Source organism: Anguilla anguilla, chromosome 1 (assembly GCF_013347855.1).
Source record: "Anguilla anguilla isolate fAngAng1 chromosome 1, fAngAng1.pri, whole genome shotgun sequence".
Classification (NCBI taxonomy): domain Eukaryota; kingdom Metazoa; phylum Chordata; class Actinopteri; order Anguilliformes; family Anguillidae; genus Anguilla; species Anguilla anguilla.
In genome coordinates, this window is record NC_049201.1 from 77180880 (window position 1) to 77206617 (window position 25738).

At 50.7% G+C, this 25738-nt stretch overlaps 1 protein-coding gene across 2 annotated transcripts in view; it reads left to right on the forward strand.

Annotated features, from left to right (window-relative positions):
- rcan3 (regulator of calcineurin 3) overlaps nucleotides 1–25738 on the forward strand; it is a 50155-nt gene that overhangs the window by 13193 nt on the left and 11224 nt on the right. Inside the window, exon 1 of one of the 2 annotated variants that reach the window (XM_035393251.1) lies at nucleotides 6386–6898. The exons of the other annotated variant lie outside the window; for it this stretch is intronic. Within the exon in view, the coding sequence (XP_035249142.1) occupies nucleotides 6812–6898 (87 nt within the window). The 5' untranslated portion in view covers nucleotides 6386–6811. Of the gene's footprint in view, nucleotides 1–6385; nucleotides 6899–25738 lie in introns of those variants that run through there. 2 annotated transcript variants of the gene reach the window in all.

Here is a 25738-nt window from a genome sequence, read left to right on the forward strand (position 1 = left end):
GCTGCAACTCACACTTTTTGGAACAACCACTTCCACAACTCACACTTCCTGGAACTCATACTTCCACAACTCACACTTCCGCAACTCACACTTGCACAACTCAAACTTCTACAACTCACTCTTGCTGGAACTCGCGCTTCCAGGAACTCACATTTCCGTAGTTTATAATTCTGCAGCTCACACTTCCGACTCGCACTCCCTGGAAGTCGCACTTCCTGGAACTTACACTTTCGCAGCGCACACTTCCTGGAACCAAACACTTCCAGAACTCTCTCTGGGCCGTACCTCGGAGATCCTGGAAGCATGGCAGGTGCCTGGTCGCTGCATGCGCGCGTAGCGTCGCTCAGTAGCTGGACCCTGCTCCACCACGCTCCTGGTATTACACTTCTGTCCCTGCAGGGCCTGCCGTGTATACAGGTTTCTGTTTCCACCAATTAAACTCTGGGTCAATTTACTCAATTAACTCAATTAGCTCTCGTCCAATGCCAAGCCACTCTCGGATTAGACCGCCTTCGGACATTTCGTGAAGGGTCTGAAGAGCAGTCCTCAGCTGTCACTCAGCTGAGCGTCATCGATACATTTGGCTAAAATGTCAGAATTGAGCTAATTAGCTGATTAAGCACTGGGGTTGAGTTAAATCGGGAAACAGACTCGGTCCTCCTCACCCACCCCTGAGTGAGCTGCTCCCAGTTCTCTTTATGCCTCCTCTGTCTGCAAAGCGTGTTTTATTGTGTCATTAATGCTCCTTTATTCATTGCATAATGGAATGTATTAAATTATGCTGTAGGACTGTGCAATGTAATAACTAATGGCTTATTTCTGTGTGATATATATTTTGTTGCCCCCCTCCCTCTCTCAGTGATCCATAAACAGCACACTGCTGAAAAACGTTCTCAGAATTTCAGAAACATAATTTGGCCTTTAAATGCATCCATTCATGGAGGTGTGTCTCAGCTATCTGTAAGGACTCTGTGTGCTGTATTGACAGTTTGTTTAAATTTCAGTCTCCCTCCAGTGGACCCCTCTGTCCCCCCCTCCCAATAACCCCAAACACCTGCTGCAGCTACCGAGTTGACCTGCCCCCCTGGAGAGTGACCTTTGACCTATGACCTCTGGGTTTGGTTATCTGGCCTCAGCCCATTAGCCTTATTGACCTCGTTAGCTTCGCTGGTGGCCTTCCGCTGCTCTTACTACACCTCTTTTATTACTTACTCCACCGTTCCTCACAGGAACCCCTTTGGCTGTTGTCAATCCTCGAATTCCTTCACGTACTCTGCCCAGGAAAGAGACTGCGGAGCAGACTTCTGACTGCCGACTGCCAGGAGAGGGCGGGGCTTGATGCCAAGCCCCGCCCATCGGCATACGGCCCCGCCCCTCCAGCGTCCTGCAGATCTGAGTCTCAGATGCATTCGTGCAGCTTGCCTAGTACTCCGTGTGCATGGGGCATGATAGTCATTCGTTTGACCTTTGGGTGTTGGATTGAGCATTTCGAAGCTGAGGTAGGGATGATTAGGGGGGTAATGCCTGGAACATCTGATTGAAGCTTTGCAGCTATAAATAACATTATAATAATTACTCTCACGAACTTCCATTGTTTTCGTTGTCATACCAGCTCTGTCAAATTCGATGCATTTGCATCGACACCTCACTCGGCAATACCAGGGCTGGCGTCATCGCCTCTGCTCTTCATGATTCTATTTCGGGAGCGTTCTGGAAGTTCTGGAGCTCCCCGCACCATTGTGATGTCATCGCGTCGCTGTCGTTCGAACAAGCGCCGGCGTGGCGCTGAAGAGCCCGACACATCAAAGGAACGCGTTTCTGTTAGCGAGCGCCTTGCGGCGCGCTCAGACGGGAGAGGGACGCGGCGACGTGGAAGCGCCTTTTGTCCCCGCTCGGTGGGGGAGAGAGAGGGGGGGGGGGGGGGCTTTGAGCTCTTCAGCAGCCGACCGCAGCTGCACAGTTAAAAATACCCCTGACACCGGGTGAGAAAGTGGAGCGCTTTCAACCTTCAGGCGAAACTCCCGGTCTGGCCAGGATCTTGGGCTTATTTCAGGACAGACCTTCCCAAATGGCTGCTCTCGCTAAGTTTTTTTTAAATTGTAACCCTTTCGAAGAGCAGGTTTTTTTTTTTTGAAATGTTTTTTTTTTCCCCCCAAAAAAAATTCTCTCAGTCAGTGTTCTACAACTCTGTTGCTTTCACTTACGGGGCAGCGATTGTTACATCATCATTAGAATGTTCAATTAAGAACGTTCTAATCGCGTATTTGTGACCTCACGCCTTAAAAGGGCCAAATTCCCTGTGACACGGGAGCCTCCTTTTAATTCACACGCGCCTTTTCTCCGAGTGGAAATGGCTCTGTGGGAAAGCGGCTCTTTATCGAGAGGCGTGTCATCCCTGCTGGCCTTTACACTCCGGCTTTCAGGCCTGCCTGACAGAAAGCTTTCTGATTTGGCCCTTTAGGATTTGTCCTTTTTTCTATCCCTCTTTTTTTTCTTCCCTTTTTTTCTACTTCTTTTTCTTCTTTGAGTAGTATTGCCCTCCTTTTGCTTGGGCCTGCCTGGCTTTCTCACCATCGCCTGAAGATGTGTGTAAAAAATATTTTCTTGGGCTGCCTGGTTAAGGCTCCACGCTGCCGTGTCGGTTCGAATCCGGGCTGTGCCAGTGCTGGCTGCAGATCCACAGGGGCGACGCACGCACACCCAGGGGTTATGGGAACGTTCAGCCGGTTCGGCATCCGCATTTCATCGCTCTCCAGTGACCCCTGCTGGTCAATCGGATGCCTGTGGACCGCTCATTAAATTCACGTATGAACGTTGTCTGCACTTGGCCCAATTGGCAGTGGGGTCTGCGTGTGAAAACTGGCTGTGGTCGCTGATAATTGGACATTTCACATTGGGGTGAGAATTGGATGTGTCCAGGCCCATGTTGGGCGCAAAATTTGAAAGAGTAAAAAAAAAAAAAAAAATTCTTAATGAAAATGCTTTTTAATGCCCTGAGCCGAAGGCTGGACGGGTTTGGCTGGATGGGTTATACGGTGTAGTGTGTGTGTGTGTGTGTGTGGGTGTGTGGTGTGTGGTGTGTGTGTGTGTATGTATATATATATATATACATACACACACATTCTTTTATATCTAAAGAATGTAACCTGAACGAGAGCACATGCTAAATACCTAGAATGTAGCGCGTACATTTTTATGTTAATATTTTTCTCCTTTCTCTTTGGTGCAGCTGCTCACTATCATTTTTGGCCGTCTATTACGACTTTGCTATCGTACCAAAATGTCCTCTGTCTGAAGTGTCTGCAATGATGAATTCCTACAGATAAAGGTTTTTCATTTTATACTGTATTGAAAATGTGTGCTAAATTGAATCAATGCTTTCATACAACACCGTGCCCGCTAATCTATTAAAATAATAGGAATAAACGTAAAGCGGTAAACCTTTGTCAATGTCTTGGATGCGCTTTTTGAATTCAATAAAGTCCTCAAAATTGAATTGCCGGAGCCACAGGCACAAGCAGTTCCCTGAATTGTAACACGTTTCTGAAACTCATATTGAGTATTCCAGGCGAGCGCTCGATAGCACAAAGTGCCCGGCAGGGCGACGATCGAAAGCTGTGCCGTCTTGCGGTTCTGTTCGCAAGGTATCGGGTCTGCTGCTGCGTCTTTTAATGGGTAGCGATTGTCTCCTAGCAACCACACGCGTCTCGAGTAATTGGGCCAGGCTGCTCGCGAGCCGCCTGAACTGCGGTGGGAATGGACGGTTGCTATTTCCTCGCGTGAGCGCTGCCACGGAGCGTTGCAATTGCTGTCAGTCGGCCGTTGCACCTGTGCTCTGTTCATGTTTAAAAACTTGAACGGTGCTTCGATCGATAGTCTCTGAGTTCTAGGGTTCATTTTCCGTCACCTACCCTTTATTTGAATTTAAGTTGTCATGCTCAGATATGGAATTAAAGCATAGCCTATTTCTAAACGACTGAGTAAAGTCTGACATGTATCAGGTCCAGTGCCTACTTTGATCATTGTCACTGGTGAGTGTAATATATCAACAGATTTTTTCCACCTCAATCCCTCCCACAACCCAGCAGTGTGTTCCAACTGTGTATTTTTTACAGTCTCTGGTTCCAACCAAGTGGACAAAACTGGGCTAAGTTTTGAAAGCCAACTTCCTGGTCTTGTTGTGAGACGTTGCTCACTAGTGCCAGTGCGGTTGGCTCCAGTATAGGTGTTTCAGCCACCTGTTTCTGGGTAAGTCAATGGTAAGAACATGGTCAGAATGCCAAGTCAATTATTTTTCCACACAAGTAAACATAATCGCAAGGGCTGTTCTTTTTTCATCTAATGTATCGCCATGTGTTATTTGGACAACACTGTAATATTTTGTGGCGAATCAGGGATAGTTTGTGTCACTGTATCTCATGTGCTTAGTGGGCAAACTGACTTCATGCCCGTATAAGGGTCCCTCTTTTCCCTACTGTGCAGTCTTTGTGGCACTAATCTGTACAACGTAGCAGTGCCCATTAACTGCACTCCCCTGGCTTCAAAACACTTTTCACCAAGCCCATGGAGAGTCAACGGATGACATCACAGTGACTTGGTCTATATTTTTTTCTCCAGTTTGACAACCCCTGCTCTGTGTATGCCAGTGACACTGTACCACGTTGTCCGTCCGTCCGTCCCCTGGGTGTTGTGACCGTTGCTGGATTACTCGTGACGTGATTGGGTGATTGATCTCCTCTCTGAGGGACGGAGAGCTTTAATTGGCTGAAGGCGAACAAGACATTTTTTTATTGCTAATAATTTTGTTTTTTGTCTGTCTGCTGCGTGTGGGGGTTCCAGACAGAGCATTCAAAGGTTCATGTCCAAACGGGGGTGCATCTGATGACGTTACCAAAGCAGGGGTGGACAGTTCTACTCCCACAGGGCCAGTGTTCCACTCGCACGGGGGGGGGGGGGTTTCACTGTCACCAATTACACTGAGCTAATTAGCTACGTACGCTAGAGCTGGTTTAACTGTGGCTTAGACCACAACAGGTTGTAGGTAATCAGAGCACTATGTAAAATTTAGTCGGGAAAATGGCGAGCATTGTTGGGCTGAATGGCCTGTTCTCGTTGTTATGTTATGTTATGTTATGTTTCATGTTGGAACACTGTCTTTAGCTGCCATTCCTGAATTTATCAAGAAATGCAGCCAAAATAACAATTACAAAATTAATTGGCTAATGAAATGATTAAGAGTAGAGTTTGGCTTGAAATCCAGAAACAGATATGACCCTCTTAACCATAAACCTGGTCCGAAGGTACTAACTGCTCTACCCATTGTTTAACTTGTATGTGTGTAGGCATGTACAATGCTATGAGTAAGAGAGTGTTAAATCCTTAAATGTAAATGTAAAGGTTAAATGCATGGTAGTGTAGTATATAATTATGAGTCTGCTAAATGCCCAAATGTTTTCTTTTCATGTTCTTTTAAATGTGAACTTTGCTTTGGGATGTAATCTCATCAGTTTTAATTGCCTGATGTTGACATTCAAAACTAGTATTCGGTAATGGTGCTACACTCTAATCGGATGGAGCTACAGTACTCAGATGGAGCTACACCTTTAAGTGAACTGTTCATTGTAAAGTATCTGTTGGGGGGGGTTGTTGTTCTCTCTAGAAAAGGGCGGGGGGGGGGGGGGCAGCTATAATTACCTGGCCCGTGACATACATACTCAAATCAGGCAGGTAAGGCAGGCGTTTAGGTGTATTCGCTACCAATACTGTAGAACATGGAGTACACAATGCCCTTTCAGAATAGGAAGCGGGTGTGGTTTTTGACGGCGTATGTTTTGTCTTGCCCTAACATGGCTGGAAGTCAGCGGCAACCATTTGGCTTGAAAGCTGTCAGGTGTTCAGTAGCCTCTGTTAGCTGTTTCACGTGTTGTAAATGGACTGCATTTATATAGCGCTTTTATCCAAAGCGCTTTACAATTGATGCCTCTCATTCGCCAGAGCAGTTAGGGGTTAGGGGTTAGGTGTCTTGCTCAAGGACACTTCGACATGCCCAGGGCAGGGTTTGAACCGGCAACCCTCCGACTGTGTTGTGCTCCAGCATGGGTTGTCCAGTCTTGTCCAAAAACAGTTGTGGGTTCAGGTTTTCTGTTTTAGCCCAGCACTATGACGCCTGATTCAAATAATGAACTAATCACCGTCTTCAATCAAGACCTGCATAAGTAGAATCAAGTCTCTTAGCACTGGGCTAAAACAAAATCCTGCACCCACACCGGCACATTGCGGATAAGATTGGACACCCCTGCGCTAGAGGGAAGGGATGCTATCATTTTCACTTATTTAACGTTGCAGCGAGCAACTGTCGCAGTTCAGGGTAGACCTATTGTTAGGACAATGTGAAATAGAAACGCGGGCAGCGGTCCGCAGTGTTCCGCGCGGCATTCCGCAAGGTAGCAGGACCGGGAGATCGGCAGCATTGCAAATGAGAACGCAGGGTGCTGATGACGTCAACGCTGCGCCTCAGCGCGCTCTGGTTGGTGCGTCTGCGGCGGCACACGGCCAGTCTGCGGAGTGAGAGAAACAGAGAGAGAGAGAGAGAGAGAGAGACTGGACTGAGGTAGCAGGCAGCCCTTGCCAGAGTGCATTTTTGACAGCGCGCGCGAAAGCCTGCAAACGCTTACTGTGTTTCAGCTCAATTAAATTTACATTTGCGAGCACCTCGGACTGCATCGCCTCTGAAGTCAACGAGATCCGGCGAAAGATAAATATTTTACATATATTCCTTTTTATTAATTTTTATCTCCTCATTCGAAAGGGTATGCCATCGATAAATATGAAACTGGAGATGTTGACACTCATCGCCTGCGAGGTGGACACTGAGGTGTTTACGTCTGACAAAATGCAGGTACTGTTTCATAACATCGCATGCTTCGTTTTGATATTCTTGCTGGTTTTGCGTCAGTTGCCTGATGTCCGTTTTGCTACCTGACCCTCGATTTAGCTGCAGCCTACAGCTAAATGTTTAACGCACCTCGTGCACTCTTTAGCCGCCGAGTTTTCTCAATGAACCCGCATATTATCCTTAGCCTGCGTTCGGAATGTGCAATTTCATGCCAGTGCCGACGAAAAAGTCGACCGTTTTATAACTAATGAGAAGAAAAGACAAAACGAGCTTGGGAAGAAATAATACCGCGCGTGAATTATTAATAGATGAAACAACGCAACTGGTAAGCGATATCTGGCTCAGATGTGCACCATTCAGTTATCTGTGATGTAAGTTCCATGCGTAAATTGGGGTGGGGGGGGGGGGGGGGTGGGGGTGGGGGGGGGGGGGGGGGGGAGGAATTGTCAATGAGTCGAAGCAGAGAAAAGTGGGGGACCAGTTTAGACGCATTGGCGGTCGGTGCTTCAGCATTGCAGGTGCGCGAGACAGGAGCGCGTGCTGCCTACCGAACGGTAGCCGTAGCCCCCACTCTTAGCACAGCGAGGAACGGCGTCGGCTCTGTAATTGCGCATGTAGTTGTTTTAAATGTCACGCAGACGGCTTTGGCGGGAGAGGGATACAGTCGGTGCATACAAAATAAAAAACAAATTTCGCACCCGATGTCATCCCACCCTGCCCCCCCGTCCGTCCGCCCAACACTCCTGTCCCTCCCAGCACCGAGGTTGTTTTTTGTGAGTGCAGAACATAGTGGGAGGGTAACAACAGTGGTTAAAGCCTGTAAAATTAGGGCACTTCGTCATTCAGCAGCCGCGGTCTAGCGTGCCTCATAGAGCAAGACCCCTAATTTCACACGCACATACGCATACACACACTACACACGCGCACACACACACACACACACACACACACACACACACACAGCCAGGTCAGAATTAAGAGGGGATGTGGAGGAATTAAGAGGTGACCGTGTTGCCGCTCCAGTTAAGTCAGGCATGACAGAGTATGGAGAATATGCTGTAAATTGCTGCAGTCAGACCCCCCTCCCCTCCATCCCCCCCCCCCCCCCCCCCACCTTCGCTGCAAACCCACTGCATTTAGCACGCACTCCCTACGTCAGCATCAGGGAGCGTAGCTCTGACCCTCAAACCTTGGACCCTCCTCCTCTCTTTCCAACCCCCCCTGCCCCCCCCCCCCCTCCCTCACCAACCCTACCTGTGCTAGGAAGCCGATGCCCTCCAGTTCCTGAAATGCGCCAGCTGGGCACTTGCCCATAGCCCCCCCCCCCCACTCCTCGTGCCCCCCTCCCATTCTTTTACAGTTAATCATGTTATACTGATACCTCAGGGGTCGCTAGGACAATTAGCTTTATTGCTGAACATTGTACCTGGCTATCAGCAGTCAGGTATGTTGATGTTTGTGTGTGTGTGTGGGTGCGTGCGCGCGCGCACACGTGTGTGTCTAATTGGGACATGCCCAAGTTCTCATTCGGGGTTGGTGAATGTGTTTGTCCTGATGAATTGGTAAAAATGTGAAGAGATGGAATCCTCAGTCAAGGCTTTGTGTTGGCGGTGTGGCGCACTGGGCCAGGGAAGCTCACACCTTTACAGTGTGAAGCCTGTTCACTGCAGAGATTTCAGTGGGGTTTACACAGTCTCTCACACTCACACACACCGACACACACACACACACACACACCGACACACATTCACACACTCACACACACACACACACACACACCGACACACATTCACACACACACACTCACACACACACACACACACACATTCGCACACACACACACACACACACACACACATTCACACACGCACACACCGACACACATTCACACACACACACACACACACACACATACCAACACACACACACATTCACACACGCACACACCGACACACACTCACACACACACACACACACCGACACACATTCACACACTCACACACATGCAGGCACACACACTCACACACCCACATACACTCACATTCACATCACACATACACACGCACTCACACTCACACACTCCCACATGCTCAAACATACGCACACACACACGCACTTACACATACACACATGCACACACACCTACACATGCACACACTCACACACGCTCATATACACACTCATACACACACACACATGCAGGCACACACACTCACACACCCACAAACACTCACACACACACACACACACACACACCCTCATACACTCACACACACAGACCACACATACACACGCACACACTGACACACATGCGCACATATGCATGCACGCACAGACACACACATGCACACTCTCTCACTGTTGGCTGCTCCTGTCCCGAGTCTTGCTCTTTTTTTGTCACAGGAGGAGACGGGAGGGAGGGATGGGGTCAGGGAAGGTTTTTGGGTTTAGACAGAACAAAGATCCCTAATCCCCTGCTTCTGGGAGAGCGAGAGAAAGAGAGAAGGAGAGAGAGAGAGACAGAGAAAGTGAGTGAGAGAGAGGGGGTGAGGGAGGGAGGGAGAGAGAGGGAGAGGAGGCGAGGGAGGGTGAGGGAGAGAGAGAGGGAGAGGATTTGTGGAACAGCAGGTGAAGTCTCTTCTCAGTGCACTGTTCTGAGATGTAGATTGTTGTTGTTTTATTTGACAGCGGTCAGGGTTTTTATTCAGCTTATTATGGTTTATGTTTAATCTCTCTCTTTGCCCCCAAGGCAGGGCACTTCAGTGTGCCTGGGGCTATCTGGCTCTCACACACACACATGCACGCTCGTACACACACACACACACGCACGCACACACGAATGCACACACCTACTCATACACACACACACATTCACATACACACACTTGGTCTCTCACACACACACACACATTCTCTTTCTCACACCCTCACACACTCTCTCTCTCACACACACACACACACACTGATACACCCTCACTCACACACACATACACAGACACCCTCACTCACAGACGCACTCACACACACACACACACACTCTCACACACACACACTCACACACACACTCTCTCTCTCTCTCACACACACGCACACACTCTCTCTCTTTCTCTCACACACACAAACTCTCTCTCTCACACACACACACACACTCTCTCACACACACACACACACACACACACACTCTCTCTCTCACACACACACACACACACACACACACACACGCTCAGCGGGGTGTTTTTCCTGCACACACTGGAGGGGTATGGGAACAGCACGTTCCTGTTGCCAGAGTGCTGCTGAGCGCTGCTCATTGGCTCACGCTGTGTTGCGGGGCTCAGCCGCCACGCCAGCGTCTGAGGCCTCTCTCTGGGAAATGATTGGCAGGTCTCAGGTCAAATTATACAATTTTGCCTGATCACTTCGACAGCCAAAACCAGAATTATGAAGAAAGGCTTGTGTGTGCGTGCAAAGCGAAGTGGTGCGAAAGCATGTGAACTAAGCGTTACACTGACTATTGTGGTACACAAAATATTTTCCTGAGGTTGGCAGGTCTGTGGATGGGCTGAAGGACCTGGTCTCCTTGTTAGGTATTCTTATGTTCTTAGGTTCTAGATGGGCTGAATGGCCTGTTCTCCTCATTATGTATTCTTATGTTCTTATGTTCTCCTGTAGAACAGAAGCTATTTTCACACACACGTCACCTGTATCACTTTTGCAAATAAGTGAGGAGAATTGACTCTTTTATTTATTTTTTATTTTATTGGTTAGCGGATTCTTAATCTGATGTTGTTAAAGGACACAGTGGCTCACTTTGGAGGGATCGTGGATGAAGTCAATTTCGGCAGTGATGACATAATATTACACATGTTTTGGGCATTTAACAGATACTCTTATCCAGAGAGACTTTCACGGATGATTTTTTCTCGGTGCATTTTTATGTATGCATGCTCAGCTATGTTCAGGTGTGCTTCGGTTTGCTTGTATCGGAACACTCGGGTGAAATGTGCAGGTGAAACTTTAGGAGAGGCTCCAGTCTTACAGCGTGTGTCAGTTGCCGGGGCAACGCGCCGTATCAGTAACCATGTGCCGCACGGTGACATCAAGCGCCTGCGGGCTGCCGTGGTCGCTGCTGTAACACTAACTCTAGCCCCGCCCACTGCCGCCCCCCCCCCCCCCTTATACGCCCCTCTCCCACATCACCTCCAGGCTGCCTTGGCCACTACTGTAACACTAACTCTAGCCTCGCCCACTGCTGCCCCCCCCCCCCTTTCTACGCCCCTCTCCCACATCACCTCCGGGCTGCCTTGACCACTACTGTAACAATAACTCTAGCCCCGCCCACTGCCCCCCCCCCCCCCCCCCCCCCCTTTATACGCCCCTCTCCCACATCACCTCCGGGCTGCCTTGGCCACTACTGTAACAATAACTCTAGCCCCGCCCACTGTCCGCCCCTCCCCCCCATCCGAGGGCAAAGGTGACTCTGGGAAATGTAAACACTGAGCTGCACTTATGCAACCCACCCTTGCATGTCTTTCTAAGTTTACGGTTTCAAGTTGCTAGTTTTTGTTTTTTAATTGTCATGTTCACAGTTTACGCAAGTATAAAGGTGAGTGAAATTCTTGAGTGAAGGGCTCTTCAACAATGGAGTAGCAGCGCAATAAAATGAACATAATATATTTTAAAAATAAGCTTATATATATATATATATATATATATATATATATATAATTATGAACATTAAACATCGACAGTGATCCTGTCAGCTGGCGTTGGCAAGTGGAGTAAAAAAAAGTGCAGGAATTAAAATGAATGTGCTGTCTAAGCATGGAATGTTCAGTTCTGGCAGGTTTGATGACAGTCGGGCGGGGGGGGGCGTGTTTGTGCAGACGGGCAGTACCATGTTTCTTAGGGGTGGGGGGGGGGTGTTTGTGGGGATTAATGCTGCACCTGCATTAGTCCCTTCCTGGTTTATGATTCAGATGTCACCGCTGTGGAAGGAAGTGTCAAATCCATTACGTTGAATGTCACTCTTGTCTCACCTTGTGTTCTGCAGTGTTTAGATTTGGCCCGCTCAGACACTGGCCCAGGGGCCAAATGCGGCTGGCCGTAGACGCACCTCCATGCACTCACGCCTTTGAGGGGAAAAATATAAACATGTATTGTCTTATTTGGCCTTTTTTACGTTGTGAGGTCACAAATACGAGATTGGAATGTTCTTGACTGAGCATTCTAAATGCCGATGACGCAATCACTGCTGGCGACTGAGAGCAAAGCAAAGTTCTAGAACACTGACTTTGAATTTTGAAGAAAAAAAACAACATGCCAGAAAATTTACTCTGCAGTTTTTAAGGTGCCTACTTGCAACGGCAAGACGTGTTATTGGTCCGTTTCTTTTTTAATTGGTGTTTGGAGGGGGGGGGGGCGCGCTTACGTGTCATTATGTGGCCGCGGGGATGACTCAGGGAAACGCTCGCCTGGGGGAAAGAGCGCTCGGGGGAAGTTAGAGTAATGGGATTACTGTCCCTCCTCACTGTAAACACATTACACTCACTACTACCTGGGACAGCTAGCCTGTCACTACTACAGTTATCACACACACACACTTACACACACACACACACACACACACACACTTTCTTTACATACATGCACATACTCTTACATGCACACACACTCTGTGAGTGCAGTTATGGTGATGATGGTAGTCTGTGTGTGTAGTTATGGTGATGACAGTAGTCTGTGTCTGCAGTTATGGTGATGATGGTAGTCTGTGTGTGCAGTTATGGTGATGAGTGTAGTCTGTGTGTGCAGTTATGGTGATGAGTGTAGTCTGTGTGTGCAGTTATGGTGATGACTGTAGTTTGTGTCTGCAGTTATGGTGATGAGTGTAGTCTGTGTGTGCAGTTGTGGTGACTGTAGTCTCTGTGTGCGGTTATGGTGATGAGTGTAGTCTGTGTGTGCAGGTATATGGTGATGAGTGTAGTCTGTGTGTGCAGTTATGGTGATGAGTGTAGTCTGTGTGTGCAGTTATGGTGATGACTCTAGTCTGTGTGTGCAGTTATGGTGATGAGTGTAGTCTGTGTGTGCAGTTATGGTGATGAGTGTAGTCTGTGTGTGCAGTTATGGTGATGAGTGTAGTCTGTGTGTGCAGTTATGGTGATGAGTGTAGTCTGTGTGTGCAGTTATGGTGATGAGTGTAGTCTGTGTGTGCAGTTATGGTGATGAGTGTAGTCTGTGTGTGCAGTTATGGTGATGAGTGTAGTCTGTGTGTGCAGTTGTGGTGATGACTGTAGTCTCTGTGTGCAGTTATGGTGATGACTCTAGTCTGTGTGTGCAGTTATGGTGATGACTCTAGTCTGTGTGTGCATGGTGTTGCCATAATCCAGTTGTAACAGTTATTTTCCCCCCATCTGGCCATTTAGAGCACTTACAAGCACGAACCTGATGTTTCTGTCACAGTGTAAAAAAGGGTAGAGGTCCTCAACCCTGCTGCAGGCTTTTATGTTCACGTGAACGTCCACAAGCACTTCAGCCCCAAGGAACCAGACCAGCAGAGTTAATACTCAGTCGACTTATTTAATTAGCCGAATAAGTGCTCATTTTCTACCGAAAACCAGCCAGACTCCCCCCAGCTTTTAACTGGCCAGGGCTGAAGACTGTTGCTGTGGCACATGGGCTTTTTCTGTAACAATGGGTGGCGCCCAGTCAGCGATGTTTGTCCCGCGCAGGCGGCGCTCGGTCCTGAAGGTCAGGAAAGGGCGCGGCGCTTGGGCTATCCGCCGTAAACACGGGGGGGGGCGGGGGAGGGGGGCGGGCGGGGCCCCTCCGCTGATGAGAAGATTGCGGAGAGAGGGGGCGTTCGCGTCCGTTTTTGGCCTCGCCTGGCCGGCGGCTGTGATTGGGGGGCTGTTTCCGCGGCCTGATCCACCTCTGATCGGGTTTGGGGGATGGGGGGATGGGGGGGGGTTGCTGCGGCAGCATGTGACCTGGTTTCTTCGGTTTGGCGGCGCATCGGAACGCCGCGCCTGGTGGTTGCGTAACGTGCGCCCGGGCCTCTCCCGCCGCCCGCCTCTCGCCGCCGTTTGATTGGTCGAGATTTGACGGCGCGTGGAGACGGTAATTAAAGTGATCTCCGGCACACTTAAGGGATTCATTCTCTTAATTATTTCAGCAAGGTCTATTTTTAATTCATCCAGTCCTTGCTGAATCCCTTCAGCCACACAGCCTAGATTATTATTTCTTCTTCTTTGTATTCTTCTTCTGAGGAGGAGGAGGAGGAGGAGGAGGAGTCTGTGGAAAGTGATGAACCCGAATAGATGAGATCACAGAGGGGTTGACACGTACAGTTTCGCTCTGAGCAGAGGACTCAAACAAAAAATAAATAAATAAATAAATAAATTTGCAGAAAATTCTCTGAAATTTTTCAGTGCTTGGGAATGTCTGTCGTTTTCTGATCATTAGCAGAGAATGTGTGAATCGTGGCGTGAGGAGCTCACAGAAGACGAGGACGCCGGCCCGGAGACGCACGCTGAATTCTCCACTGTGAGCCTCTTCCCCCCCCGTCTCATTAAAACCTGCTGAGCTCTGCTCCACCACAGCCTCTGTGCGTACGCTGTGGCGGGATGGCGCTGTGGCGAGATGGCGCTGTGCGTACGCTGTGGTGGGATGGCGCTGTGTGTACGCTGTGGCAGGATGGCGCTGTGGCAGGACGGCGCTGTGTGTACGCTGTGGCGGGATGGCGCTGTGTGGGCGCTGTGGCAGGATGGCGCTGTGCGGACGCTGTGGCGGGATGGCGCTGTGTGTACGCTGTGACGGGATGGCGGGTACGCTGTGGCGGGATGGCGGGTACGCTGTGACGGGATGGCGGGTACGCTGTGGCGGGATGGCGCTGTGCAGACGCTGTGGCGGGATGGTGCTGTGGCGGGATGACGCTGTGCGTACGCTGTGGCGGGATGGCGCTGTGGCGGGATGGCGCTGTGCGGACGCTGTGGTGGGATGGCGCTGTGTGTACGCTGTGGCAGGATGGCGCTGTGGCAGGACGGCGCTGTGGCGGGATGGCACTGTGGCGGGATGGCGCTGTGGCAGGATGGCGCTGTGGCGGGATGGCGGGATGGCGCTGTGCGGGCGCTGTGGCGGGATGGCGCTGTGGCGGGATGGCGCTGTGGCGGGATGGCGCTGTGGCGGGATGGCGCTGTGTGTACGCTGTGGCAGGATGGCGCTGTGGCAGGACGGCGCTGTGGCGGGATGGCACTGTGGCGGGATGGCGCTGTGGCAGGATGGCGCTGTGGCGGGATGGCGGGATGGCGCTGTGCGGGCGCTGTGGCGGGATGGCGCTGTGGCGGGATGGCGCTGTGCGCTGTGGCGGATGGCGCTGTGCGTACGCTGTGGCGGGATGGCGCTGTGGTGGGATGGCGCTGTGGCGGGATGGCGCTGTGGCGGGATGGCGCTGTGCGTACGCTGTGGCGGGATGGCGCTGTGCGGACGCTGTGGCGGGATGGCACTGTGGCGGGATGGCGCTGTGGCGGGATGGCACTGTGGCGGGATGGCGCTGTGGCGGGATGGCACTGTGGCGGGATGGCGCTGTGGCGGGATGGCACTGTGGCGGGATGGCGCTGTGGCGGGATGGCGCTGTGGCGGGATGGCGCTGTGCGTACGCTGTGGCAGGATGGCGCTGTGGCAGGACGGCGCTGTGTGTACGCTGTGGCGGGATGGCGCTGTGCGGACGCTGTGGCGGGATGGCACTGTGGCGGGATGGCGCTGTGCGGACGCTGTGGCGGGATGGCACTGTGGCGGGATGGCGCTGTGGCGGGATGGCGCTGTGGCGGGATGGCGCTGTGGCGGGATGGCGCTGTGCGTACGCTGTGGCGGGATGGCGCTGTGGCGGGATGGCGCTGTGCGTACGCTGTGGCGGGATGGCGCTGTGGCGGGATGGCACTGTGCGGACGCTGTGGCGGGATGGCGCTGTGCGTACGCTGTGGCAGGATGGCGCTGTGCGTACGCTGTGGCTGTGGCGGGATGGCGCTGTGGCGGGATGGCACTGTGCGGACGCTGTGGCAGGATGGCGCTGTGCGTACGCTGTGGCTGTGGCGGGATGGCGCTGTGGCGGGATGGCACTGTGCGGACGCTGTGGCAGGATGGCGCTGTGGCGGGATGACGCTGTGGCGGGATGGCGCTGTGGTGGGATGGCGCTGTGGTGGGATGGCGCTGTGGCGGGATGACGCTGTGCGGACGCTGTGGCGGGATGACGCTGTGCGGACGCTGTGGCAGGATGGCGCTGTGCGTACGCTGTGGCGGGATGGCGCTGTGTGGGCGCTGTGGCAGGATGGCACTGTGACACCGTGGGCAGGGTATAAATGGACGACGGGGTATTACATTACATTACATTATAATACAGGCATTTAGCAGAAGCTCTTATCCAGAGAGACTTACACAACTTTTCACATTTCACTTTTTTTTTTAACATTGCATCCATTTTATACAGTTGGATATATACTGAAGCAATGCAGGTTAAGTACCTTGCTCAAGCATACAACGGCGGTGTCCTACCCGGGAACCGAACCTATGACCTTTCGGTTACAAGCCCAGTTCCTTACCCACTGCGCTGCACTGCTGCCCTCACGGGGCGATGGGCGAGACTGGAGGCCGATGGTATCGCTTCCTGATCGGCCTCTCCTGCAACGGATGCTGGGAACGCACGAGACTGCGCAGGCGCAGGCGCTAAGTCTCCGGTTTGTGACGCAAAAGATGTTCTCCTTGTAGTAGCTGTGCAGTAGAATGAGTTAAATTACAGCATCGAGGTTAGAATGCGGTCAAAACAATTCACAAATCATCACAGACATTTTGATGTATGAAATTATTCCTTATATTCTCAAAATAACTCACTACAATATGCAGTGTGGATGATAGATTCACACTTTCCAAACGGCAAACCTCCATTGGAGTTTCCAGATTTTTTGGGAGCTTCTTCTTCTTTGTGCATACGCGGGGCTTTTTAAGGGCCCCTGAGCATTCTGGGAAGTGCATTTCCGATTATAGCGCATCCTCAGCAGTCTGGGCGCAGCAGAGAATGTGACAATTAAGGACGGATGTTGTTTGAATTCAGCCATTGTGAATGTGACCATGTGTGTCAGTTAAGGACGGATGTTGTTTGAGTTCAGCCATTTTGAATGTCACCGTGTGTCAATTAAGGACAAATGTCGTTTGAATCCAGCCATTTTGATTGTGGCCACGTGTGTCACTTAAGGACAAATGTTGTTTGAATTCAGCCATATTTTTGGTGAAGATGGAAGATGGTGGAAACTCCGTGCCTCGTTAGGGTCGGAGTGAAAACCTACAAGATGGTAGGTCTCCAGCAACAGGGTTGGGCAGCGCTGGTTTATGTACTGTGACTACAGCTCTGGATAGGGCTGAAGGCCTGAATGTAAATCCCAGTCAGCCAGTATCGCCAAGCACAAGTATCAGTTGGTCAATATCGGCCCCGGAATGTCCTAGAAAAGGCTAGCAGCAGCGGTGGCTAACCCCGCAGCACGGAAGCGCAGAAAGCTTGGGCGCTGCTGTGTTAATGGATCGATTGAAGCAGGCGATTGCACCGTGAACTCGCCTCACCTGGTTCCTTGGGTCTAAACTGGTGACTGATTTTAAGGTGAAAATAAAGAGTGGAGGTAGCAGCAGGAGAGCCTGTGGCTCACCGGGACCAGCGATGCCCAGCCTGGTCTACAAGTGCAGACTGCCTTTGTACCCTTGAGCAAGGCACTTAACCTGCAGTGCCTCAGTATATATCCAGCTGTGTAAATGGATGTCATTTAAAAATGCTACGTTAAAAAGTTGTGTAAGTCGCTCTGGATAAGAGTGTCTACTAAATGCCTGCTATGCTGCGATGCAATACGAGTGTGTCCAGTCCAGTCTGAGTATGAGGCTAACGCTTAGCACATACACAGGGCTGCCTGTGTGTTGTGACTAGAACTCCATGGAGGTTTTCAGAGCCCACGGGGGGGGACGGGGGGGGGGGGGGGGCTGGCTTTGACAAGCCCCAACACCCGAACACAACACCTTTTTGCACTTTATAATTTAAATTGATTCACTTTTCAGCAGCAGCTATTAATTTAAGCGCTGAACTAGCCTTGGCGATTAACAGTACGGTGCAGCAAATGACACGTCAGTTTATTTTATTTTCAGTTTTTTATTTTCTTCATTTTTAAGTTTTTTGTCTTTGTCCTTAGTCACCAATTCATATACAAGTAAAATGAAATGAATACAAAGTTAGACTGTTTTTGCTCGTATAAGAAGCATGTTTTGGTCTGGGAGCGCACATATGAGCTGTATTTGTGTATAAGAGGCCTGCTCATATAACATGCTAACCTTTGGCCGGGTCGGGAGATGTTTTATAACAAATGTGTTGCTACTCAACGTTTCCTAACACGTTTCTCCTCCAAGAGCCGGCTGTGTAATTAAACCTGGCCTGCCGTCTGTTACAAACAACGGGTCCGTGCCTTCTGCAGCAGCAGACTGTTTTACACCTAAAAATTTTATTGATATTTTAGATTTATCATTTATCATCAGCATGCTTTGTGATTGGTGGATACTACTTCCTGGATACCGGCACGCAGCATCGTTCTGATGGTCGTTAGCAGCATGCTTTGTGATTGGTGGATACTACTTCCTGGATACCGGCACGCAGCATCGTTCTGATGGTCGTTAGCAGCATGCTTTGTGATTGGTGGATACTACTTCCTGGATACCTGCACCCAGCATCGTTCTGATGGTTGTTAGCAGCATGCTTTGTGATTGGTGGATACTACTTCCTGGATACCTGCACCCAGCATCGTTCTGATGGTCGTTAGCACCATGCTCTGTGATTGGTGGAACTCCGCTCTGTGTTCTGTGCAGGACCTTATCGAGCGTTCGCACCGATTCCACCGCTCAACGCGCTCTGCTCATTTTCCGTGGAGAGGCCGCGCGGCGCATGACGGCTGCCGTCCGGCGGGGGGGGGGGGATGGCGGCGGCACGTTCGCCGGGTCTGTGTTCGCATGGCATGCACTCCGCCATTATTCTGCGCGGATGAATCCGTGCGGCCAGCCCGGTGCGCCCGGCTCAGGAAGCTCGGATCGAACGGTCAAACCAGGCGCCGCAGATCCGACAGGAACCGACGGGGCAGCGGCTGCCTGGCCTGTTCCTCGCCTCAGACGTCTTCGGAAACGCGCATTAGCGCGTAGCGGTCTGTTCATTAGCACGCAGAGCTTAGCGTCCGGGGTCCTGGGTCAGGGCAGCGGAGGCGGAGCTATGTGTTCTGGGGGCGGGGTGGGGCGGGGCGGGGGGGAGACCCGTAACCCTACGCCCTCTCGGGAAGTGTTCTGGAAGAAGGGCCCATGAATTAGTGAAGGAGTGTGCTTGGGTTACGCACTGCTGCGGGGCAGGAAGTCAGCGCGAGGCTCATTTTATTAAGTGACCTCCCCCCCCCACCCCTTTATTCAGAGGGACCCAGAGATGCTCATCTACCCCTCCTTGATAAATTTGAGCCTCTCGCTCCTCTAAAACCTCGGCCTCGCTTATCACATGCGGGGGGGGTGGGGGGTCTGATAACACTGTGAGATGGGCCTGGTGACCAGAAAGAGGGAGATGGAGTGCGTGTGTGTGTGTGTGTTTTTGTGTGTGTGAGTGAGAGAGATAGAGAGAAGGATATGGAGTGTGTGTGTGTGAGAGTGAGAGAGAAACAGAGAGAGAAAGAGATGGAGCATGTGTGTGTGTGTGCGTGTGAGAGAGAGAGAGACAGAGCGAGGGAGATGGAGCATGTGTTTGTGTGAGAGTGAGAGAGAAAAACAGAGAGAGAGAGAGAGATGGAGCATATGTGTGAGTGTGTGTGTGTGTGTTTGTGTGTGTGAGAGAGAGAGAGAAACAGAGAGAGATGGAGCATGTGTTTGTGTGAGAGTGAGAGAGAAAAACAGAGAGAGATGGAGCATGTGTGAGTGTGTGTGTGTGTTTGTGTGTGTGTGAGAGAGAGATCGAGAGAAGAGGACTGTCTTTCAGGAAATGGAACACATACCTCAGTTGAACGAGGTTCTGACTTGCAGTGCACACTTGGAAAAAAAGAAAAGAAAATTTCACGCTTCTTTAGCCTGGCCATGTTCTGTTCATGTTTCAGCATTACATCATCGCTCTTTGTCATCTTCATCAGGGTTGTCATCCTCAGTGAGTGTGAGTGCACCTGTGACTGTGTGAAAAAGATAAGGCTCAGCAGCTCCGGTAAATGAGGCGAATGCGGCCGTGTTCTGTCACATTCCGGAAAAGATTGCGTGCTAAATGTATGTGATGTAACGCGGCGGTGCCGTTTGCACACGCGTGTGCACACGCGGCGAGCTCGTTCCACGCGCGTCCCTCCGCTCAGGAGAGCGTGCTGGTCGTTATGGTTACGCACAGATGGGATCTCCACGGTTACTCGACCTGGTCGTAACACCGGACCCCCTCCGGGACGTTTTGCAAACAAACCGTCCTGAAACCGAAAACCGGGTTCTTGGGTTTTGTGTTTACTTCATCCGGTCTACGAGAACGAGGGTTACATAACAGCGTCTCGGCCCCCCAGCTAAGTCACACACTGGAGGTGTCCACTCAGCGGAAAAAACAACCCCCCCCCCCCCCCCCCAGAGCAAGGTGGTGTCAGTGGCGGCGGCGTTTCTGTACCGTCCTTTTAGTATTTATTTATCAGTTGTGTTAATGCTTTAAGGGGATTAGAACGTTCTTAACTGAACGTTCTGATGCTGATGTCACAGTCACTGCTGGTAATCGAAAGCAACGGAGTTCCAGAACACTGACTTAGAACTTTGAAAAAACATTCCAAAAAAAAAAAAAAAAAAAAGAAACCTGCCCTTCGAAGGGTTAAAGCCCAGAGCTTGTCTCCTGGCTTGAACCCGCCCTTCTTACCTGGCACGCGCTGAACAAGGCGATCGTTAATGCTGATTGACCATGTTTGCGATGGCGGACCCAAATGTGACCCGGTCGCCAGTCACCAGCAGACTCAGAGGCACGGCTGCAGAACAGGCCGCAAACTGATTGCCCTTGTTGGTTTCCTTCCCCCAAATTCACCCCGTCGCCCCCCTGCAATCAGCAGCAGAAGAGGTCCTCTTGCGTTCCGGCTGTTTCCGTCCCTCGCTGATGAAGTACCGCTGTTGCTGTTGCTGTTGCTGCTGATGTTCTTGTCGTTTATATATTTATTTATTTTTCAATTTTGCCCGAGGACAAACTGCTCAGACAGAGAAGAGAGCAATTTATGTGCTGCCTCAGCCCCAGTCACTGTGGAGAGAGAGAGAGAGGGAGGGAGGGAGAGAGAAAGAAGCTGACAGCGAGAGAGAGAGACACAGAAAGAGTGAGAGAGAGAGAGACACAGAAAGCTGAAGAAAAAGAGAAAGAGTGTGAGAGAGAGAGAGAGAGAGAGAGAGAGGGACAGAAAGCTGAAGAGAAGATGGAGAGAGAGAAAGAGAGAGAGGGACAGAAAGCTAAAGAGAGAGGAGAGGGAGATACCTTCTGCCCCCCCCACCAGTTAGCCCTGGCTCCGTTAACTAATTAGCTGTACGCACCAAGGGAGCGTTCATACACGTTAAATCACCGTACAGCATTCCAGATAAGATCACAAGAGCAGTATCCAGCTGCCAGCCACGAGATTGTCAAGAAATTTAGCCAAAATGTCCAGACCACAAAATAATTGAATTCAGCATCTGATTCAGAAACGGATATAGCCTGCTTGCTTAGCCGCTTCTGAACCTGGACAACACCGGTAGCCTGTGTCGTGTTTATTGTGATGGTGCCACGGTTGGCGGGTGAGACACAACCGGGGAGAGGGAAGTGTTCTGTATCACTGTTCATTAGGACAGATACGTAGAGGTGGAGGTGGTGTGATTTCCAATGACAATAATAATAATAATAATAATAATAATAATATTAAATTTAATTTAAATTGCACCTTTCATACAACAACTGGCTGCCAAAACCCTAAGTGCTTCATAGTCGGAAAAAGACGGACAAAAACAGGGTATGTGTTTACAAAACATCGATCCCTGTTAGGGTTCGTTAATGGCTGACTGACCGCGCGCGATGCCATAAACACAATGTTCCCACTTCCCGCATCACACCTGACTCAGGTCACGCAGCCACACGACGCAGGAATCTGGCTAAAAAAATTTTTTTAAAAACAAACAAACGAGAATAAAAAAAAAAAAACGAGAGCGCGGACCTCCTGTTGACCTGACACGATCCCGTCCCAGCTGGCAGCTGCCGAGCTGCGCGTAGCACTCGTCTCGTGAGCGGAACGCCGTTTTCATTCCCGCAGAGAAACGAACACTCGCCCTAACAGCGGCGGTGCTCTTTTACACTAGCAGAAAACGAAGCACGCGAGGGTTATGTTGCGCTTGTAAGCTCGGAAGAAGACGCCTGTTACCGAAGGCTCCAAATGTTCTTTGACGTAACATAGACCGGGAATGCACTGTTCCTCCGTTCGTTTTCACGCGATTCGCTGCCGGTTGGAGCCGCGCGCACTTGTTGTGTTAGATAACGTCTTAAAGTACGCATTGATATACTATAGCTGTGCGAATGCCGGCAGCCACCATACTGCGCAATGTCGTAATATAACTGAACAGATTTAGCATTTTCCAGCTTCTTTTTTTACTGTCATATTCTTTAGTAAAATATTTTAGATATAAATATTTAAAATAAATGTAAATATTAAAAATATTATTTACCATTTATATTATACAAATAAACTTGATTACATTTTTCCTTCGTAAAAATGTTGACGTCTGTGCTCATGTTCTCCCGTGAATGCAGAAAGTTGGTTGCGGTCTGCGTTCGAGCTAGTGTATAGTGTAAAACAGTGAGGCGTCAGCTTCGGTGTGGGCCAACACAGCCACACAAACATCGGCTATTATCACTGGCCCTCTCTACTTCCCTGTCCTTCACCCCAAGAGGGAGCGAGCCCAAGATTAAAGCTGGATTCTTTTTTTTCTTTTCTTCTTCTTCTTCTTCTTCTACTTCTTTTCATTTTCATCTTGCCTGCTTTGGAGCTCGGCCATCCAGGCTGCGGTTGGCATGGTTACAAGAGTGAATCACGCATGACATTTGGCTCCGTAGGTTGTCACGCCGACGGAAGTATTTTAACGAGCATGGCCGATAATGAGTGGAAGCGACTGTTTTTTTTATTTTCGGCTGCTCTTGAGTCGGTTCTGTCCCCACGCGCGGATTGTAAACAGGAAGCCGGGTTTTATGGTGGCAGAGCGTCGAACCTTGGTCTGCCTCGCAGTGGAAGGGTCCGGGGGAGTTTAAAATGCCCTTCAAGATAAAACAGGCTTATTTTTGTGCAATCACAGGAGAGTATGAGACTAGCATTATACGTACATTCTGTACCCCGTTTGGCTGTCTGTGAGAGGATGGTGCTGCAACAACGTTCTTACATCTAACTAGTGCATATTTCTGATCCTAATAGCTAACTTCCATCAGTTTTTACACTGCAGTACTAGTGTCCTCTCATTTGCTTTTTGTGTGACCAGGAATATTGAACTTTTGTGTGTTTTGTATGGCCGATATGAGCATGCCTGCTTTCATCACAGGAAAGAATCAAAATGAGGAAGATGACTGTGCTGTTGGGTCTCAGAAATACACAGCCTTGCTTAGGCAGGGCCACAGAGTCTGCAGCAGTCTGTGGCATATCCAGTTGTACATATTTTCTGTTCATTGATTAGTCACATGTTTTCTGTGTGAAAATACACAGTCACTATGGAACTCTGGATAACGGCTCATCTGCAGAGCAAATGAATGTAGCAAGCACACATATGGGACAGTGGTCTGTTCTAAATCCACGGTCAATTTCACATGATTATTATGTGCGAGACAAAGTTGTCACTTCCTAGTGTATCAGTGGCGAGAGAGGTTTTTTTTATTTATTCTGAATTCTTCCAGACTGGACTGTACTGAGGCTTCCGGATCACGCCCCCATTTCCTTGGCTCACCGCCGGGTTCGAATGCCTTTCAGGAGATGGTGGTTTTTCGGGGGGTGGGGGGTGGGGGGTGGGGGGGGCACTGCCGGCCTGCCTCCGCCCCCCGTCCCGTTCCCCCTGAAAAGGCTGGGAAAGGGGATACAGGGCTCCTGAATAATTCAGCTCTGTTGTTTTTGTCGTTTCCTTTTCTTTAACCTCTCTCTCTCTGTTTCGCTCAGGCACCGGGATAATATTCAGTTTCCGACAGGCGACACTCCAGCCCGGCAGTTGAAAGCTGTGGAGAATGAATGATGTGGGGGTGGGGTGTGTTGGGGGTGGGGTGTGTGGGGGGGGTGCTTTGTTGTGTAATCAGCTCTACCCTAACCCCCCGACCCCCCCCCCCCCCCCCCCGGAGGCCTGTCCTGGGCCTTGGTTTCCCTCTGACGTATCGGCTGATGTCACGTCGCCATGGCGATTGGCAGGTGACGCGACCGTTCCGCGGTTGAGGTGTAAGGAAGGGAGGCTGTTTGGAGTTGTGTCGTCCTGCCCCGACCGCTCTCCCTAATTAGAGGGGGTGAGATTTACAGCAAAGTTTTTCTCTTGTGGAGTACGCAGCCCTAATGACTCCATTACCCGCCTGGACTACTTATGAGTTAATAATAGATTTTAAAAAAATAACTTTTCTTTTCCACCTTAAAACTCTTAAAAAAGACTCAGCCTTGTAGACGCTTTAACCTTTTTCAAGGTGCGCCTGTCTTACAAACTGAATTTTTGAATACTAAGGGCAGTGGCGGACACTGTAAGCCTGTAGTCTGTCTACCTGCCTGTTCTGTACATCTGTTTGTCTGTCCGCCTGTCTGTCTGTCTGTCTGCCTGCAGGAGGAAGGTAAGGGAGTATTGGGGGGGGTGCTGTAGCAGGAGGAAGGTAAGGGGGTATTGGGGGGGTGCTCTAGCAGGAGGAAGGTAAGGGAGTATTGGGGGGGGTGCTGTAGCAGGAGGAAGGTAAGGGAGTATTGGGGGGGGTGCTGTAGCAGGAGGAAGGTAAGGGTGTATTGGGGGGGGTGCTGTAGCAGGAGGAAGGTAAGGGTGTATTCAGGGGGGGGGCTGTAGCAGGAGGAAGGTAAGGGTGTATGGGGGTGCTGTAGCAGGAGGAAGGTAAGGTGTGTTGGGCGGGGGCTGTAGCAGGAGGAAGGTAAGGGTGTATTGGGGGGGGTGCTGTAGCAGGAGGAAGGTAAGGGTGTATTGGGGGGGGGTGCTGTAGCAGGAGGAAGGTAAGGGTGTATTGGGGGGGGGGGCTGTAGCAGGAGGAAGGTAAGGGTGTGTTGGGGGGGGGGGTGCTGTAGCAGGAGGAAGGTAAGGGTGTATTGGGGGGGGGGCTGTAGCAGGAGGAAGGTAAGGGTGTGTTGGGGGGGGGGCTGTAGCAGGAGGAAGGTAAGGGTGTATTGCGGGGGGGTGCTGTAGCAGGAGGAAGGTAAGGGTGTATTGGGGGGGGGGCTGTAGCAGGAGGAAGGTAAGGTGTATTGGGGGGGGGCTGCTGTAGCAGGAGGAAGGTATGGGGTATTGGGGGGGGGTGCTGTAGCAGGAGGAAGGTAAGGGTGTATTGGGGGGGTGCTGTAGCAGGAAGGTAAGGTGTGTTTGGGGGGGGGCTGTAGCAGGAGGAAGGTAAGGGTGTATGGGGGGGGGTAGCAGGAGGAAGGTAAGGTGTATGGGGGGGGGGGGCTGTAGCAGGTGGAAGGTAAGGTGTATTGGGGGGGGGGGCTGTAGCAGGAGGAAGGTAAGGGTGTATTGGGGGGGGGCTGTAGCAGGAGGAAGGTAAGGTGTATTGGGGGGGGGCTGTAGCAGGGAAGGTAAGGGTGTATGGGGGGGGGCTGTAGCAGGGGAAGGTAAGGG